Source organism: Rhinoraja longicauda, chromosome 41 (assembly GCF_053455715.1).
Source record: "Rhinoraja longicauda isolate Sanriku21f chromosome 41, sRhiLon1.1, whole genome shotgun sequence".
Classification (NCBI taxonomy): Eukaryota; Metazoa; Chordata; class Chondrichthyes; order Rajiformes; family Arhynchobatidae; genus Rhinoraja; species Rhinoraja longicauda.
The window spans coordinates 4,692,617-4,710,064 of NC_135993.1; the positions used below are offsets into that span (position 1 = coordinate 4,692,617).

At 49.1% G+C, this 17,448-nt stretch overlaps 1 protein-coding gene across 2 annotated transcripts; it reads right to left on the minus strand.

Moving 5' to 3' along the window:
* Nucleotides 1-423: 423 nt before the first annotated feature.
* il15l (interleukin 15, like) lies at nucleotides 424-15,186 on the minus strand. Of its 2 annotated transcripts, none has more exons than XM_078431165.1 (5): nucleotides 15,123-15,186; nucleotides 13,965-14,015; nucleotides 12,366-12,506; nucleotides 8,811-9,117; nucleotides 424-690 (listed from the first exon to the last, which is right to left on the minus strand). In XM_078431165.1, exons 1-4 carry the CDS (start codon nucleotides 15,144-15,146, stop codon nucleotides 8,992-8,994), a joined length of 342 nt encoding a protein of 113 aa, XP_078287291.1. In that variant the 5' UTR covers nucleotides 15,147-15,186; the 3' UTR covers nucleotides 424-690; nucleotides 8,811-8,991. The 2 variants fall into 2 exon arrangements, with proteins under 2 accessions (XP_078287291.1, XP_078287290.1); XM_078431164.1 differs by having other exon boundaries at nucleotides 12,366-12,566.
* Nucleotides 15,187-17,448: the final 2,262 nt, after the last annotated feature.

Sequence of the window (17,448 nt, forward strand, 5' to 3'; positions counted from 1 at the left end):
TTTAGAGATACAGTGTGGAAACAGGCCCTTCAGCCCTCCAAATCCACGCCGATCAGCGATCCCGGTACAGGAGCACTATCCTACTTTACCAGGGACAATTTACAATTCTTACCAAGCCAGTTAACCTACAAATCTGTACGTCTTTGGAGTATGGGGGAAAGAATTCCACAGATTCACCACCCTCTGACTAAAGAAATTCCTCCTCATCTCCTACCTAAAGGAACGTCCTTTAATTCTGAGGCTGTGACCTCTGGCCCTGGACTCTCCCACCAGTGGAAACATCCTCTCCACATCCACTCTATCCAGGCTTTTCACTAGTTGGTAAGTTTCAATGAGGTCCCCGCCCCCCCGCCTCATCCTTCAGAACTCCAGCGAGTACAGGCCCAGACTCATCAGACGTCAACCTAACCATTCCTGGGATCGTTCTCGTAAACCTCCTCTGGACCCTCTCCAGAGCCAGCACATCCTTCCTCAGATATGGGGCCAAAGATTGCTGACAACACTCCAAATGCGGTCTGACCAGCGCCTTAAGGAGCCTCAGCCTTGTGTCTATCAAGGTAAACTAACGCTGGCCACTGGCACGTGACATTTCGGCGATGTTGGGGAGACCATCGCTGTTCGTCACATCGCGGCTCATTGGACCTATCGTTTCCATCTCTGTCGGAGGAGTAGATGACCTTGGAGCACCAGCTGTGGATATAATCAATAAAGAGCCAACTTTAGTTGTTTGTAAGCATTGCTGAGAAGTTTTAAACTGAGTTTGGGTGGCCAGGATGCTGTAGATATCCAGAACTGACACTGTTTACTTTTAGGAATAAACTAGACCACGTTGGGCCCAAACCTCTCCTGCATTGGTACAGCACTCCCTCCTCTACCCCCTCTCCCCTTGCCGCCCCTCCCCTCCCCCTCCCTTCTCCCCTCCCCCCACCCCCATTCCATCCCCCTCAACCCCCCCTAATCCTCCCCCCTCCCTCCCTAGGAGATAGATTTAACTTTAAAATGTGAATAATTTTAAAAATATGACACCGATTTCAATGAAACTTCTTCCATTAGCACCAAAGGGACGACGGTGAGTAAGGTGGGCCTAACATTGTCGCGCTATCGTGTACCATTTTGGCTGTAGTTCAGGAACAAACAAACGAGAGTTTTAGTACATAGATATCGCCAGCAATTTGTCCTGCACTAGCCACATCGAAGCAATGGCCAAGAAAGCACGCCAAAGCCTTTACTTGCGTAGCTGGCTCGAAGGGCCGAATGGCCTACTCCTGAACCTATTGTCCATTGTCTATTGTCTATAAATGAATGAAAGTAACGATGATAAAGGAAACAGGTCATTGTCAGTTGTTTGTTAGTTGAGACTCAACGAGCCAACTTTGAAGCTGGATTTTTGCCATATCTTCGGTTTAAACCAACATCTGCAGTTTCTTCCTATGACCTTTATTGCAAGATGGTCCAAAGAGTTTTAGAGTCAAGGGGGGTTTATTGTCACATGGCGTGTAACGTACAGGTATGTAGGTTAATTGGCTGGGTAAATGTAAAAAATTGTCCCTAGTGGGTGTAGGATAGTGTTAATGTACGGGGATCGCTGGGCGGCACGGACTTGGAGGGCCGAAAAGGCCTGTTTCCGGCTGTATATATATGATATGATATGATATGATATGATAATTACATTCTTGCTTACAGCAGCATCGGCAGCAGAACAGGTTTGTGAACACAGTACACAATGGGTAACACAGCAAACAAACAAAAACATGTTCAATAAATTAAATAAAACAATAGAATAAAAAAACAAAATCAAGGCCAGAGTCCTGAGTGCAATCTGAGCAGTTCATAGTTCGGAGTTTAGTTACAGCTCGTAGTGTTGGGAAGAAGATGTTCCAGAACCTGGACATTACAGTTTGCAGGCTACTAAACCTTCCTCCCGAGAGCGGGGGTGAATGTCTGACTACAGGGGTATGGGTGTCCTAGTACAACTGGACATGGGACGGCTCGGTAGGGCGGCACGGTGGAGCAGCGGGTAGAGCTGCTGCCTTACAGTGCCGGAGACCCGGGTTTGATCCTGACTACAGCTGCTAAGTGGTATTTATTTAATACCACTTGCTCTTCCATCCTGGATTCTGTTGCTCCTCTTAAAATGAAAAAGACTAAGCCCAAAGGTCGGCCTTGGCTCAATGACACCACCAGAGCCCTAGGTAGAGCTCTTAAGGATAGCGGAGTCAGGGGGTATGGGGAGAAGGCAGGAACGGGGTACTGATTGTGAATGATCAGCCATGATCACATTGAATGGTGGTGCTGGCTCGAAGGGCCGAATGGCCTCCTCCTGCACCTATTGTCTATTGTCTATAAGAAGGGAGTGCAGAAAATCAGAATGGAGGTGGAAATGTGATAAGCTTCAAATTTCCTTCGAAATTCCGAGAAACAATCTTCTCAAATACCAGGAAGCAGTAAGTATAACAAAATAACTGCAGATGCTGGTACAAATCAAAGGAATTTATTCACAAAATGCTGCAGTAACTCAGCAGGTCAGGCAGCATCTCGGGAGAGAAGGAATGGGTGACGTTTCGGATCGAGACCCTTCAAGGGGTTTTATTGTCACATGTCACCCATTCCTTCTCTCCCGAGATGCTGCCTGACCTGCTGAGTTACACCAGCATTTTGTGAATGAATACCTTCGATTTGTACCAGCATCTGCAGTTATTTTGTTATGCTTACTGCTTCCTGGTATTTGAGAAGATTGTTTCTCGGAATTTCGAAGGATATTTGAAGCTTATCACATTTCCACCTCCGTTCTGATTTTCTGCACTCCCTTCTTATAGACAATAGACAATAGGTGCAGGAGGAGGCCATTCGGCCCTTCGAGCCAGCACCGCATTTATTCACAAAATGCTGGAGTAACTCAGCAGGTCAGGCAGCATCTCGGGAGAGAAGGAATGGGTGACGTTTCGGATCGAGACCCTTCAAGGGTCTATGACCCGAAACGTCACCCATTCCTTCTCTCCCGAGATGCTGCCTGACCTGCTGAGTTACTCCAGCATTTTGTGAATAAATACCCAGGAAGCAGTAAAGTCTGCGAGAGCACAATACTTTTCCGACCTTATTTCCAAAAACTCTCATAATTCCAAGGTCCTATTTAGCACTATTACCTCTGTCATATGTCCCGCCCCCAGTACCAGCTTAGTTGGGTACAAACTCCGTACAGACAGCACCCGTAGTCAGGATCGAACCCGGGTCTCTGGCGCTGTGAGGCAGCAACTCTACCGCTGCGCCACCGTGCTTCCCCCCATTTATTTTGCAAATCTGTCTGTGTGGAACCTATCCAGTTCCCTTTAAACGCACCACATCTGAGCTCTACTGATGGATGTGGTGGCACAGCGGTGGAGTTGCTGCCTTACAGCGCCAGAGTCCCAGGTTCAATCCCGACTACGGGCGCCGTCTGTACGGAGTTTTTGTACGTTCTCCCCGTGACCCGCGTGGGTTTTCTCCGAGATCTTCGGTTTCCCCCCACACGCCAAAGAGGTACGGTTTTGTAGGTTAATTGGCTTGGTATAAATGTAAACATTGTCCCTAGTGTGTGTGTAGGGTGGAGTTAATGTGAGGGGATCGCTGTTCAGTGGGCCAAAGGGCCTGTTTCCGCGCTGTATCTCGAAACTAAGCTATGATGGACACAAAATGATGGAGTAACTCAGCAGCATCTCTGGAGCGAAGGAATGGGACGAGCTGTCTGAGGGGTCTCGACCCGAAACGTCACCCATTCCTTCTCTCCAAAGATGCCTGTCCCGCTGAGTTACTCCAGCATTTTGTGTCTATCTTCCGTTTAAACCAGCATCTGCAGTTTCTGACCATGTCTGACCGGCTGACCATTTTCTGTCGTCTCTATTTCCATCAACAGCAGTGTTTATTAAACTTCCTAACCTTTTGATCTGATCCAAGATCCACTTCAGAAACATCTGTGTTACTCTGATAGTCCTTCACAAATAGTCAGACGCCATCTTTTCCTGTGTTAGTTCCTGGAATACTGGACTCTTAATGGCTTTCTGTCAGTATTATGTGGAATGTTGTATGAATCATGGACTGGTAGAGTTCTTGCACAAACCTCAGCCACAGCTTGTTGCTCTTGGCTCAGTTTCGGAGAAGGTCAGTTCAGTTTTGATTTTAAGGATACGGCACGGAAACAGGCCGCCGCCCGGCCCACGCCAACAATCGCCCGTTCACGCTAGTTCGACATGATCCCACTTTCTCATCCACTCCCTACGCACTAGGGGTCAATTTACACAGGGCCAATTAACCTACAAACCCGCACGGTCTTTGGGGTGTGGGAAGAAACCGGAGCACCCGGAGGAAGCCAAACGCGGTCATGGGCGAACGTGCAAACTCCACACAGACAGGTGAGGATTGAACCTGAGACTCAATCACTGTGATATAGTGGCTTTACCCTCTGCGCCACTGTGCCCCAGTTTTATTCTTGCATTGCTTCTAAAAATGTTGCATTAGATCAGCTCACATGTCTCCTATTACCCACTCTCTTCATTGTGATCTTTCAATTGGCACCATTTTGTTGTGTCACTCCCTTTCCCTTTGCTCCTCTACCCCTCCCCCGCATCTTCCCCACTCCCCCACTCCCCCCCCCCCCCCCCCCCCTCAGTTCCCTACCACTAAAAACGTGTCCATTATCTAACTTGTCCCAGTCCTGAGGACCAGACTTTGTTTAGTTTAGTTTGGAGGTACAGCGCAGAGATAGGCCCTTCGGCCCACCGAGTCCACACCGACCAGCGATCCCCGCACACTAACACCATCCTGCACACACTAGGGACAATTTACACTTATAGCAAGTCTACAAACCCAAGTCAATTAACCTACAAACCTGTACGACTTTGGAATGTGGGAGGAAAGCGAAGATCTCGGAGAAAACCCATGCAGGTCAGGGGGAGAACGTGCAAACTCCGTGCAGGCAGCACCCGTGGTCAAGATCGAACCAGGGTCCCTGGCACTGCAAGCGCTGTAAGGCAGCAACTCTACCACCTCTCCACCCTTTGCTCTGAAATATTTGCTCTGTTATCCTCTCCATGGACGCTGCCTGACCCGCTGGGTGTTGCCAGCGCTGGACGAAAGATCTTTGCTCAGGTTTACACTGGGCATTGCTGGAGAATCTCCACAGGTCGGGTGGGAGGGAGATGAGGGGGGATGAGATTGTTTACGAGCATGCCCTGTGTCCACAGCGAGCTGTAAAGTGGCCATTGCCAGGAGGGGTGTCAAATAGGGTTGCCAACTGTCCCGTATTAGCCGGGACATCCCGTATTTTGGGCTAAATTAGTTTGTCCCGTACGGGACCGCCCTTGTTCCCGTATTAGTAGGGTTGCCAACTTCCTCACTCTCAAATAAGGGACAAAGGGTGACATCACCGCCCCGCGCCCCACGTGACCTCACCCAGCCAGCGGCCACGTGCTCCCGCTCCACCAATGGCGGCCGCCATTGGTGGAGCGGGAGTACGTGGCCGCTGGCTGGGTGAGGTCATGTGGGGCGCGGGGCGGTGGCGTCGCCTTGTCCCGTATTTGGGAGTGAGGAAGTTGGCAACCCTAGTGTCAAAGGTTCATAACTTCTACGAGCAGAATTAGGCCATTAGGCCCATCAAGTCCACTCTGCCATTCAATCGTGGCTGATCTATCTTTCCCTCTCATAAGTTCATAAATTTTAGGAGCAGAATTAGGCCATTCGACCCACCAAGCCTACTCTGCCATTTTTATTCTGAGGCTACAGCCTCAGGTCCTAGACTCTCCCACTGGTCTGGGTGGCACGGTGGAGCAGCGGTAGAGTTGCTGCCTTACAGTGCTTGCAGCACCGGAGACCCTGGTTCCATCCCAACTACGGGTGCTGTCTGTACAGAGTTTGTACGTTCTCCCCGTGACCTGTGTGGGTTTTCTCTGAGATCTTCGGCTTCCTCCCACACTCCAAAGACGTGCAGGTTTGTAGGTTAATTGGCTTAAGTCTGCTCCTGTGTCTTTTGGTCTGTAAAGAAAACAGAGTCTGCAGAATTGATTTGATTTAAGTCGAAGCCAGCACCATTTGTCTGTTTATTGTTCCAACTTGTTTCTTATTGATGTGGCAGGATGCAGCACATTGCTAAGAATTCATTCGTGCCATTGACTTATATCTCAATCCAACACCTTTCAATACTATCATGTTCCAACTGGATTTAAACAATCTGATATCTATAATACTAAAACTCTTGTTCGTTTGTTCCTGAACTAAAGCCAAAGCGGTACACGATAGCCCAACAATTGTAGGCCCACCTTACTCACTGCTGTCCCTTTGGTGCTAATGGAAGGAGTTTCATTGAAATAGGTGTTATATTTTTTAAGTTATTCACATTTTAAAGTTGAAATCTATCTCCTGGGGGGGAGGGAGGGAGGGAGGGGGGTGGAGGGAGGGGAGGGGAGGGGAGGGGAGGAGGGAGGGAGAATTGGGGGGGGAGGAGAGGGTGCTGCACCAATGTAGGAGATTTTTGGGCCCAACAGGTCCACTTGGTCTAGTAGAATATAGATACATAGAATAGGACAGCAAAGTAACAGGCCCTCTGGTAAAAATTGTAAATTGTCCCTAGTGTGTAGGATAGTGTTAGTGTATGGGGTGATCGATGGTCAGCACGGGCTTGGTGGGCTGAAGGGCCTGTTTCTACGCCGCATCTCTAAACCAAACTAAACCAAATGGTTTACACTTGGTGAGGTCACACCTCATGGGGGCTCTCAATACGAGGAGCGCAGATTTCCCAGTGAGGATGGAGTAAAATCAAAGATCGCTTCAACTAAATGGGCGGCACTGTGGCGCAGCGGTAGAGCTTCTGCCTTTACAGCGCCAAAGACCCCGGTTCGATCCCGACTACGGGTGCTGTCTGTACGGAGTTTGTACGTTCTCCCCGTGACCTGTGTGGGGTTTCTCCGCGAGATCTTTCCTCCCACACTCCAAGTAGGTTTGTAGGTTGATTGGCTTGGTGTAAATGTAAAATGTAAAATTGTCCCTAGTGTGTGTAGTAGGGTAGTTAGTGTGCGAGTCGACGCGGTCTCGGAGGGATTGCGGGATGGGTGCAAAGGGCCAGTTTGGGCGCTGTATCTCCAAACTAAACTAAACTGAAGCCTCAGCAAGTGAGTGCGATGCAATTTGTAGATGCCACACCTTGTGGCCACCATGTGTTGTGATGGAGGGGGAGGAGTGTCCCGATTGTAGGCGGGGCCTACCCGAGTGTAATGACTTACTGTGGGTGGCGTCTAGGGTTGCCAACTGTCCCGTATTAGCCGGGACATCCCGTATTTTGGGCTAAATTAGTTTGTCCCGCAAAGGGACCGCCCTTGTCCCGTATTAGTAGGGTTGCCAACTTCCTCACTCCCAAACACGGGACAAAGGGTGACGTCACCGCCCCGCGCCCCACGTGACCTCACCCAGCCAGCGGCCACGTGCTCACGCTCCACCAATGGCGGGCGCCGACCAGCAATCCCCGCACACTAACACTATCCTACACACACTAGGAACAATTTACAATTCTACCAAGCCAATTAACCCACAAACCTGTACGTCTTTGGAGCGTGGGAGGAAACCGGAGATCCCGGAGACAACCAACGCAGGTCACGGGGAGAACGTGCAAACTCTGCACAGACAGCGCCCATAGTCAGGGTTGAACCTTGGTCTCTGGGCGCTGTAAGACAGCAATTCTACCACTGCGCCACCGTGCCGCCAAAAGACATACAGGTTTGCGGGTTAATTGGCTTCTATAAATGTGAGGTTATCCACTTTGGTGGCAAGAACAGGAAAGCAGACTATTATCTGAATGGGGGCGGATTAGGAGAAGGGGAGATGCAGCGAGACCTGGGTGTCGTGGTGCACCAGTCATTGAAAGTAGGCATGCAGGTGCAGCAGGCAGTGAAGAAAGCGAATGGTATGTTGGCATTCATAGCGAGGGGGTTTGAGTATAGGAGCAGGGAGGTTCTGCTGCAGTTGTACAGGGCATTGGTGAGACCACACCTGGAGTATTGCGTACAGTTTTGGTCTCCTAATCTGAGGAAAGACATTCTTGCCATAGAGGGAGTACAGAGAAGGTTCACCAGATTGATTCCTGGGATGGCAGGACTTTCATATGAAGAAAGACTGGATAGACTCGGCTTGTACTCGCTGGAATTTAGAAGATTGAGGGGGGATCTTATAGAAACTTACAAAATTCTTAAGGGGTTGGACAGGCTAGATGCAGGAAGATTGTTCCCGATGTTGGGGAAGTCCAGACCAGGGGGTCACAGTTTAAGGATAAGGGGGAAGTATTTTAGGACCGAGTTTTTTTTTACACAGAGTGTGGTGACTCTGTGGAATTCTCTGCCACAGAAGGTAGTCGAGGCCAGTTCATTGGCTATATTTAAGAGGAGTTAGATGTGGCCCTGGTGGCTAAAGGGATCAGGGGGTATGGAGAGATGGCAGGTACAGGATACTGAGTTGGATGATCAGCCATGATCATATTGAATGGCGGTGCAGGCTCGAAGGGCCGAATGGCCTACTCCTGCACCTATTTTCTATGTTTCTATAAATTGTACATTGTAAATTGTCCCTCGTGTGTAGGATTGTGCTAGTGCATGGGGTGATCGCTGGTCGGCACGGACTCGGTGGGCCGAAGGGCCTGTATATCTAAAGTATTTTGGGATAAGCAGCAAAGCAGCAAGATCTTGTTCCAGGATCTAAACAGATGTCCAGTTCCGGAGGCAAGGGCACATTCCTAACACCAATAATTCATTTTTTCCGTGGGGAAAAAAAATAATCGCATGACAATCTGGACTTACTCTGGACTGATGTGCAGGGTCCCGATTTCTTTCTGGGACGTTCCTTCTCTTCACCGAACACAAGAGTCCACGGAAGATCCACCGTGGTGCGTTGAGGAGTGGAACCTGCGATCCATCCCAACTTCCATGTCGTCAGCGAGTGGCAGCCAGTGGAATTCCCGGAATTTGTGCGGGATTCCGGTCAAAACCAGACGGCGGAACAGGTGAAGCGGTTCTGGTACTGCAGGAACGTTTCCAGTCTTCGGAAGAAAGTGCTTGCTGACTCCTCTTGGTAAATTTCACATTGCTGGCAGCCTCTGGTTGCATTCTGAGAGGGATGGCACAAAGCAAACCACGTTTACAACGACTCATATCCCCACTAGTTAAAGAAAATAACTGCAGATGCTGGTACAAATCGAAGGTATTTATTCACAAAATGCTGGAGTAACTCAGCGGGTCAGGCAGCATCTCGGGAGAGAAGGAATGGGTGACGTTTCGGGTCGAGACCCTTCTTCAGACTGATGTCAGGGGGCGGGACAAAGGAAGGATATAGGTGGAGACAGGAAGATAGAGGGAGAACTGGGAAGGGGGAGGGGAAGAAAGGGACAGAGGAACTATCTAAAGTTGGAGAAGTCGATGTTCATACCGCTGGGCTGCAAGCTGCCCAGGCGAAATATGAGGTGCTGCTCCTCCAATTTCCGGTGGGCCTCACTATGGCACTGGAGGAGGCCCATGACAGAAAGGTCAGACTGGGAGTGGGAGGGGGAGTTGAAGTGCTCAACCACCGGGAGATCAGGTTGGTTAAGGCGGACTGAGCGAAGGTGTTGAGCGAAACGATCGCCGAGCCTGCGTTTGGTCTCGCCGATGTACAGAAGTTGACATCTAGAGCAGCGGATGCAATAGATGAGGTTGGAGGAGGTGCAGGTGAACCTCTGTCTCACCTGGAAAGACTGTTTGGGTCCTTAGATGGAGTTGAGGGGGGAGGTAAAGGGACACTAGTTTAGCTCAGCTTAGTTTAGAGATACAGCACGGAAACAGGCTCTCCAGCACACCGAGTCTGCACAGTTTGTAGAGAACACTCTTGTGCAGACAGCACCCATAGTCAGGATCGAACCCGGGTCCCAGGCGCTGTAAAGCAGTAGCTCTACTGCTACGTCACCGCGCCACCCATTTTCAAAGGTATTTTATTGTCACATGTACCGAGGTACAACCACATTGATTTTTGTACACAGTTCAGCGCACCAACCAGCGATCCCCGTATGTTAACGCTATCCTACACACACCAGGGACAATTTACCCAGCCAATTAACCTACCAACCTGCACGTCTTTGGAGTGTGGGAGGAAACCGAAGATCTCGGAGGAAAACCGCGCGGGTCACGGGGAGAACGTACAAACTCCGTACAGACGGCGCCCGTAGTCGGGAACGAATCTGGGTCTCTAGTGCTGTCGGGCAGCAACTCTACCGCCGCGCCACCGTGCCGCCCAACATTTGAGCTGTAACGTTATATTTTGAACTCTGTTTCTTTTGCTCTACCTGCTGATCTCATGCCTGGGTAACACACAAAGGAATGCTTTTCACCGTGCCCCACAGTACACGTGACATTAATGCACCATGTACCAACATGGATGTCAAACGGCACGGTGGCGCAGCGGTAGAGTTGCTGCCTTACAGCGAATGCAGCGCTGGAGACTCAGGTTCGATCCTGACTACGGGCGCCATCTGTACGGAGTTTGTACGTTCTCCCCGTGACCTGCATGGGTTTTCTCCGAGATCTTCGGTTTCCTCCCACACTCCAAAGACGTACTGGTATGTAGGTTAATTGACTGGGTAAATGTAAAAATTGTCCCTAGTGTGTGTAGGATAGTGTTAGTGTGCGGGGATCGCTGGGCGGCGCGGACTCGGTGGGCCGAAGGGCCTGTTTCTGCGCTGTATGTCTAAAAAAAAATCTAAAAAGCGCTTGCCTGGTGTCCAAAATTATTTCTTGCCCTAGAAGAGAAGACTCTAATCTTTTAAATTATGTCTTTCACAGATCAGTTCCAGAACTGGCAACATTTTCACTGACCCGGCAAATTAACAAACCATTGTATCATTAACGGATACAAAACTTGGCTTGAAATGTTGGACGCTATTCAAGGCAAAGATGAACCCCACTGAACTTTGTTTCAATCAGTTGCCCAGCCAAACAATATATTCAAAACAATATGTAGGAAGGAACAGGAAATGCTGGTTTACACAAAATGCTGGAGTAACTCCTAAGATATTAAATATCTTATATGCCTAGTTGTCACCTTCCCCGAGCTAACAATGATCTATTCTGCATTTTCCTTGGAAATCTCCGCCCCCTTTGATATCTCGTTTTCACACCTAACCCTTCCATAACCCTCGTTTCCCCCTCACTCTCAGTCTGAAGAAAGGTCTTGACCCAAAACGTCACCCATTCCTTCTCTCCAGAAATGCTGCCTGTCCCGCTGAGTTACTCCAGCATTTCGTGTCTATGTTCAAACAACAGTTTTTTCTCCTAAGCAATTCTGGAAAAAACGAAGTGTTGGGAATTAACTCACTAAAACCACAATCAGTCTCTGTCACAATTGCTTCAGTTGGGTCTTTATTCTTTGGAGCGTAGAAGGTTGAGGGGGGACTTGATAGAGGTTTTTAAAATTATGAGAGGGACGGACAGAGTTGACGTGGGTAGGCTTTTCCCTTTGAGAGTGGGGAAGATTCCAACAAGGGGACATAGCTTCAGAATTGAGGGACAAAGGTTTAGGGGTAACATGAGGGGGAACTTCTTTACTCAGAGGGTTGTGGCTGTATGGAATGGGCTTCCGGTGGAAGTGGTGGAGGCTGGCTCGATTTTATTATTTAAGAGTAAATTGGATAGGTATATGGATAGGAGGGGATTGGAGGGTTATGGTCTGAGTGCAGGTAGATGAGACTAGGTCAGGGAGAATGGTCGGCGTGGACTGGTAGGGCCGGACAGGCCTGTTTCCATGCTGTAGTTGTTATATGTTAATACATGATTACAATCGAGCCATTTATAGTGTACAGATACGTGATTGGCTGGGTAAATGTAAAAAGATTGTCCCTAGTGGGTGTAGGATAGTGTTAATGTACGGGGATCGCTGGGCGGCGCGGACTTGGTGGGCCGAAAAGGCCTGTTTCCGGCTGTATATATATGATATGATATGATATGATAAGGGAATAACGTTTAGTTTAGAGAAATAGTGTGGAAACAGGCCCTTCGGCCCACTGAGTCTGCGCCGACCAGCGAGACCCGCACATTAACACTAGGGACAATTTACAATTTATACCAAGCCAATTAACCTACAAACCTGTACGTCTTTGGAGTGTGGGAGGAAACCGAAGATCTCGGAGTAAAAACCCACACAGGTCACGGGGAGAGCGTACAAACTCCGTACAGACAGTCGGGATCGAACCCGGGACTCTGCCACTGGATACGCCGGAAGGCGGCAACTCTATCGCTGCGCCACCGTGCCATCCGCTTAGTGCAAGGTAAAGCCAGCAACAAATGTTAACAGATGTTTACATCAACAAGAACTTGTGGACAGATACCTACCAGATGTGAAAGAATGTATTCAATACTAAAGTTCAGTCTGTCTATGAGTTCAGACACATTCGGTTTCCACGTCCCATCAAATTCAAAGTCCAAGACAGAGAGTTCATTCTGGAAGCATTCCAGTGTCTCTTTCCCGCATTTCTGCAGCAAAACACACGTCAGAGCGTTTGTATTAGAGAAAAGGAAAGGTATCAGGGAAAGCTGAAAGGAAAAGCTAGTGTTAGTAAATGTTGGTCAATCGAAACAAAGAACTGCAGACACCGCGTACCAAAGATAGACACAAAGTGGTGGAGTAACTCAGCAGCTCAGGCAACATCATGCCATGTATTGTCTTTCAGCTGTCTGGTTAGCACGGAACAAAAGCCTTTCACTGTACCTCAGTACACGTGACAATAAACTGAATTAAATTAAACATCTTTGGAGTAAAAGGATAGGTGACGTTTCGGGTCGGGGAGGTTGATGGGGAGAGAAAGAAGGGGAGTAGTGGAGAATGAATGAGTGGTTGGTGGTTGGTGTGGCTGACGGGCTTGTTTCCATGGTACAATATTGAACAAGGTCAGGAGAGCACTTGGCGATAGTGACAAAGGGGAACTTAGTTCAGTTTGGTTTAGAGACACAGCGCGCAAACAGGCCCTTCGGCCCACCGAGTCCGCGCCGACCAGCGATCCCCGCACACTAACACTATCCTACACACACTAGGGACAATTTTTCACATTTTATACCAAGCCAATTAACCTGCAAACCTGTACGTCTTTGGAATGTGGGGGGAAACCGAAGATCTCGGAGAAAACCCACGCAGGTCACGGGGAGAACGTACAAACTCCGTACAAACAAGCATCATAGAAACATAGAAACATAGAAAATAGGTGCAGGAGTAGGCCATTCGGCCCTTCGAGCCTGCACCGCCATTCAATATGATCATGGCTGATCATCCAGCTCAGTAACCTGTACCTGCCTTCTCTCCATACCCCCTGATCCCTTTAGCCACAAGGGCCACATCTAACCACCTCTTAAATATAGCCAATGAACTGGCCTCAACTACCTTCTGTGGCAGAGAATTCCACAGACTCATCGGGAACAATCTTCCCGCATCTAGCCTCTCCAACCCCTTAAGAATGTTATATGTTTCTATAAGATCCCCCCTCAGTCTTCTAAATTCCAGCGAGTATAAGCCTAGTCTATCCAGTCTTTCTTCAAATGAAAGTCCTGCCATCCCAGGGATCAATCTGGTGAACCTTCTCTGTACTCCCTCTAAGGCTAGAATGTCTTTCCTCAGATTAGGAGACCAAAACTGTACACAATACTCCAGGTGCGGTCTCACCAAGGCCCTGTACAACTGTAGCAGAACCTCCCTGCTCCTATACTCAAATCCTCTTGCTATGAATGATCCATTGGCAGGATCGAACCCGGGTCTCTGGCGCTGTAAGCACTGTAAGGTAGCAACTCTACCCCTAAGCCACCGAGCCACCCTGTGACAAGAGAGATCTCGCCAGGAGATGAGACACGATCTTCCTCATGTAGGTGAGACGGACTACAAGCAACTATAAGTGGGTGAAAGGTAGCTAGATACAATAGTCATTTGACAGTCATTGAACTTACTTTAATATCTCTTAGATCAGGGGCATACAGGTTAATATCACCACCATTTCCCTGAAAGGCAAGAATATTTGTCATTTTAAAATAATTTCTTATAAAACTTTGTGTCAGAAAATAACTGCAGATGCTGGTAAAAATCGAAGGTATCACAAAATGCTGGAGTAACTCAGCAGGTCAGTCTGAAGAAGGGTCTCGGACCGAAACGTCACCCATTCCTTCTCTCCTAGATGCTGCCTGACCTGCTGAGTTACTCCAGCATTTTGTGATACCTTCTTAAAAAACTTTAGTTCAAAAACAGAAAATGCTGCCAAATGCTCAACAGGTCAGGCAGCATCCGCGGAAAGGGAAGCACTTCACAGTCCAGGTCAAATCCCCCTTCGCCAGAACTCAATGCATAGATTTTGATTTTAGTTCAGAGATACAGCAAGAAAACAGGCCCTTCGGCCCACCGAGACCGTGCCGACCAACAATTGATCAACCCTTACGTACACCAGCACTATCCCACACACCTGGGACAATTTACAGAAGCCAATTAACCCGCAAACCTGCGCGCCTTAGGAATGTGGGAGGAAACCGGATCACCCGGAGGAAACCCACATGGTTCATGGGGAGAACGCACAAACTCAGTACAGAAAGCACCCGTAGTCGGGATCGAACCCGGGACCCTGGCGCTGTAAGGCAGCAACTCTACCGCCGCACCACCGTGGCCTCTCCCTCAGATTCCTGTTGTATCTTTTCCCCTGCTCCTTAGTCGTAGAATCATAGAGTGATACAGTGTAGAAACAGGCCCTTCGGCCCAACCTGCCCACACTGGCCAACATGCCCCAGTTACACTAGTAACTATGCGTTTGGTCCATATCCCTCCAAACCCGTCCTACCCATGTATTGTCTAACTGTTTCTTAAACGTTGGGACAGTCCCAGCCTCAGCTCGTTCCATACACCCAACACCCTCTGTGTGAAAAATATACTCCTCAGATTCCTATTCAATCTTTTCCCCTTCACCTTGAACCCATGTCCTCTGGTCCTCGATTCCCCTACTCTGGGCAAGAGACTGTGTACATCCACCCGATCTATTCGTCTCATGATTTTATACACCTCTACAAGATGAGAAGCGAGGACCGGAACAGTGAACCGGCGACAGTGAAGCAGCGGTCTCTTACCACCATGTCGCGAAGGGCGGCCATGTCAGTGATGGCCTCTTGCCAGCAGCCCACCTGGCTCTGGGCCATCGCCACAGCGACACACAGTGGCAGGCAGCAGTAGTAACCGCTCCTCATGTCCGGCCTTGCTTCAGGGCTGGACCACGACCGCGCGAGGCCCGTCCACCAGGGTCATCATCCTCTGAAAAGCAAACCAGTCAGTCCCCTCCCCACTGGACACTTGTACAAGATCAATAGTGTTACTTGGCAACATGCTAATCTCTTCGAACCTCTGAGGAAGTCAAGGTACCCTCTCCATCCCTCTCCCACCCTAGTTCTCGGACTTGTTTCCCTGTCCTCCTGATTAATTCTACTGTTTGAATGCCTCGTAGTCATCTTCCCCTCAGCCAACAATGAACGTCCTTGATCATCACCTGTTTTGATCTGTGTAGACAATAGACAATAGGTGCAGGAGGAGGCCATTCGGCCCTTTGAGCCAGCACCACCATTCAATGTGATCATGGCTGATCATTCTCAATCAGTACCCCATTCCTGCCTTCTCCCCATACCCCCTGACTCCACTATCTTTAAGAGCTCTATCTAGCTCTCTCTTGAAAGCATCCAGAGAATTGGCCTCCACTGCCTTCTGAGGCGGAGAATTCCACAGATTTACAACTCTCTGACTGATCGCCTCTTTTTCCTCATCGCCGTTCAAAATCTCCTACCCCTTAATTCTTAAACTGTGGCCCCTGGTTGTGGACTCCCCCATCATTGGGAACATGTTTCCTGCCTCTAATATGTCCAATCCCTTAATAATCTTATATGTTTCAATAAGATCCCCTCTCATCCTTCTAAATTCCAGTGTATACAAGCCTAGTCGCTCCAGTCTTTCAACATACGACAGTCCCGCCATTCCCGGGAATTAACCAAGTGAACCTACGCTGCACGCCCTCAATAGCCAGAACATCCTTCCTCAAATTTGGAGACCAAAACTGCACACTGTACTCCAGGTGCGGTCTCACTAGGGCCCTGTACAACTGCAGAAGGGTTTGCAGATGCTGGTTTACACCGAAGATAAACACAACTTGCTGGAGTAACTCAGCGGAACAGGCAGCATCTCTGGGCAGAAGGAACGGGTGATGTTTTGGGTTGAGACGCTTTCTTCAAAACAAAAGCCCAAAGTCTCTAGGGCTGCAGTCCAAAGTCGCAAGTACAACCGAGACAGTTCGTAGTTTGTCGCTCAGTTGGTGTTTATAGTGTTCAAGAGCCTGATGGTTGCAGGGAAGATTTTGTGTTCTTTTTCCATGTCTGTATAAAACTTCAAGCTTCAACAGAAGTCCTTATTACATTAACTCAATGCTGGCAGCAAGACAACTAAAATGGCTGCAACCACAGGGTCTGGCTCCACACTCACACACTGTGTACAGCCAAGGCAACCATGTACGAAACATCTCCCTTTGCCCTGTGCAGCGCCACCTGCTGCACGGGAGGAGCAACGGGTCCTCCCACCCCACACGGTCCACCGAACATTACAGAAGAAGCTGTTCCTGAACCCGGACGTCACGGTTTTCAAGCTCCTGTACGTTCTCTCCGATGGCAGGAGTGAAATGAGCGCGTGGACAGGGTGGTGTGGGTCAACGATGCTGGCTGTCTTTTTGAGACAGCGCTTCCTTTAGATACCTTTGATGGTCGCTTAAGCAGCTTACAACCCAGTGGTGTGAATATTGATTTCTCTAACTTCAAGTCACCTCAGAGTTCCCTCTCTCACTCTCCATCCCTCCCCCACCCAAGTCGCACCAGGTTCTCATTCTCACCGAGCAAACAGCTAACAATGGCCTGTTTCCTTTATCATCGTTACTTTTTTGCATATCTGTCACTCATTTGTTCTATATCCCTCTTCATCACCGTCTATATCTCTCGTTTCCCTTTCCCCCGACTAGTCTGAAGAAGGGTCTCGACCCAAAAAGTCACCCATTCCTGCTCTCCAGAGATGCTGCCTGTCCCGCTGAGTTACTCCAGCATTTTGTGTCTATCCCAGGTTTGTAGGTTAACTGGCTTGGTATAAATGTAAATTGTCCCTAGAGCGTGTAGTGTGTGTGGGTATCGTTGGTTAGTACAGACTTGGTGGGACGAAGGGCCTGTTTCCGTGCTGTGTCTCTAAACTAAACTCCAAGCTTATGTCTGAGGAAGGGTGTCGATCCAAAACGTCACCCATTCCTTCTCTCCAGAGATGCATTCCTTCTCTCCAGAGATGCTTTTGTGTCTATCTACAAGCTTGGCCTTCCATCGCCCGGCGCGGCTCGGCCGTGGGACTGAACAGCACCCGGTGCGGCTCGGCCGCGGGGCC

Excerpts from the sequence above, each read along its gene's own strand:
- il15l (XM_078431164.1), bottom strand. The coding sequence starts at position 15,146 with ATGGCCGCCCTTCGCGACATGGTG. Across the intron at positions 14,016-15,122 it reads CCGCCCTTCGCGACATGGTG|GGAAATGGTGGTGATATTAA; the intron begins GTAAGAGACCGC and ends CTTGCCTTTCAG. Across the intron at positions 9,118-12,365 it reads AATACATTCTTTCACATCTG|AATGCAACCAGAGGCTGCCA; the intron begins GTAGGTATCTGT and ends CATCCCTCTCAG.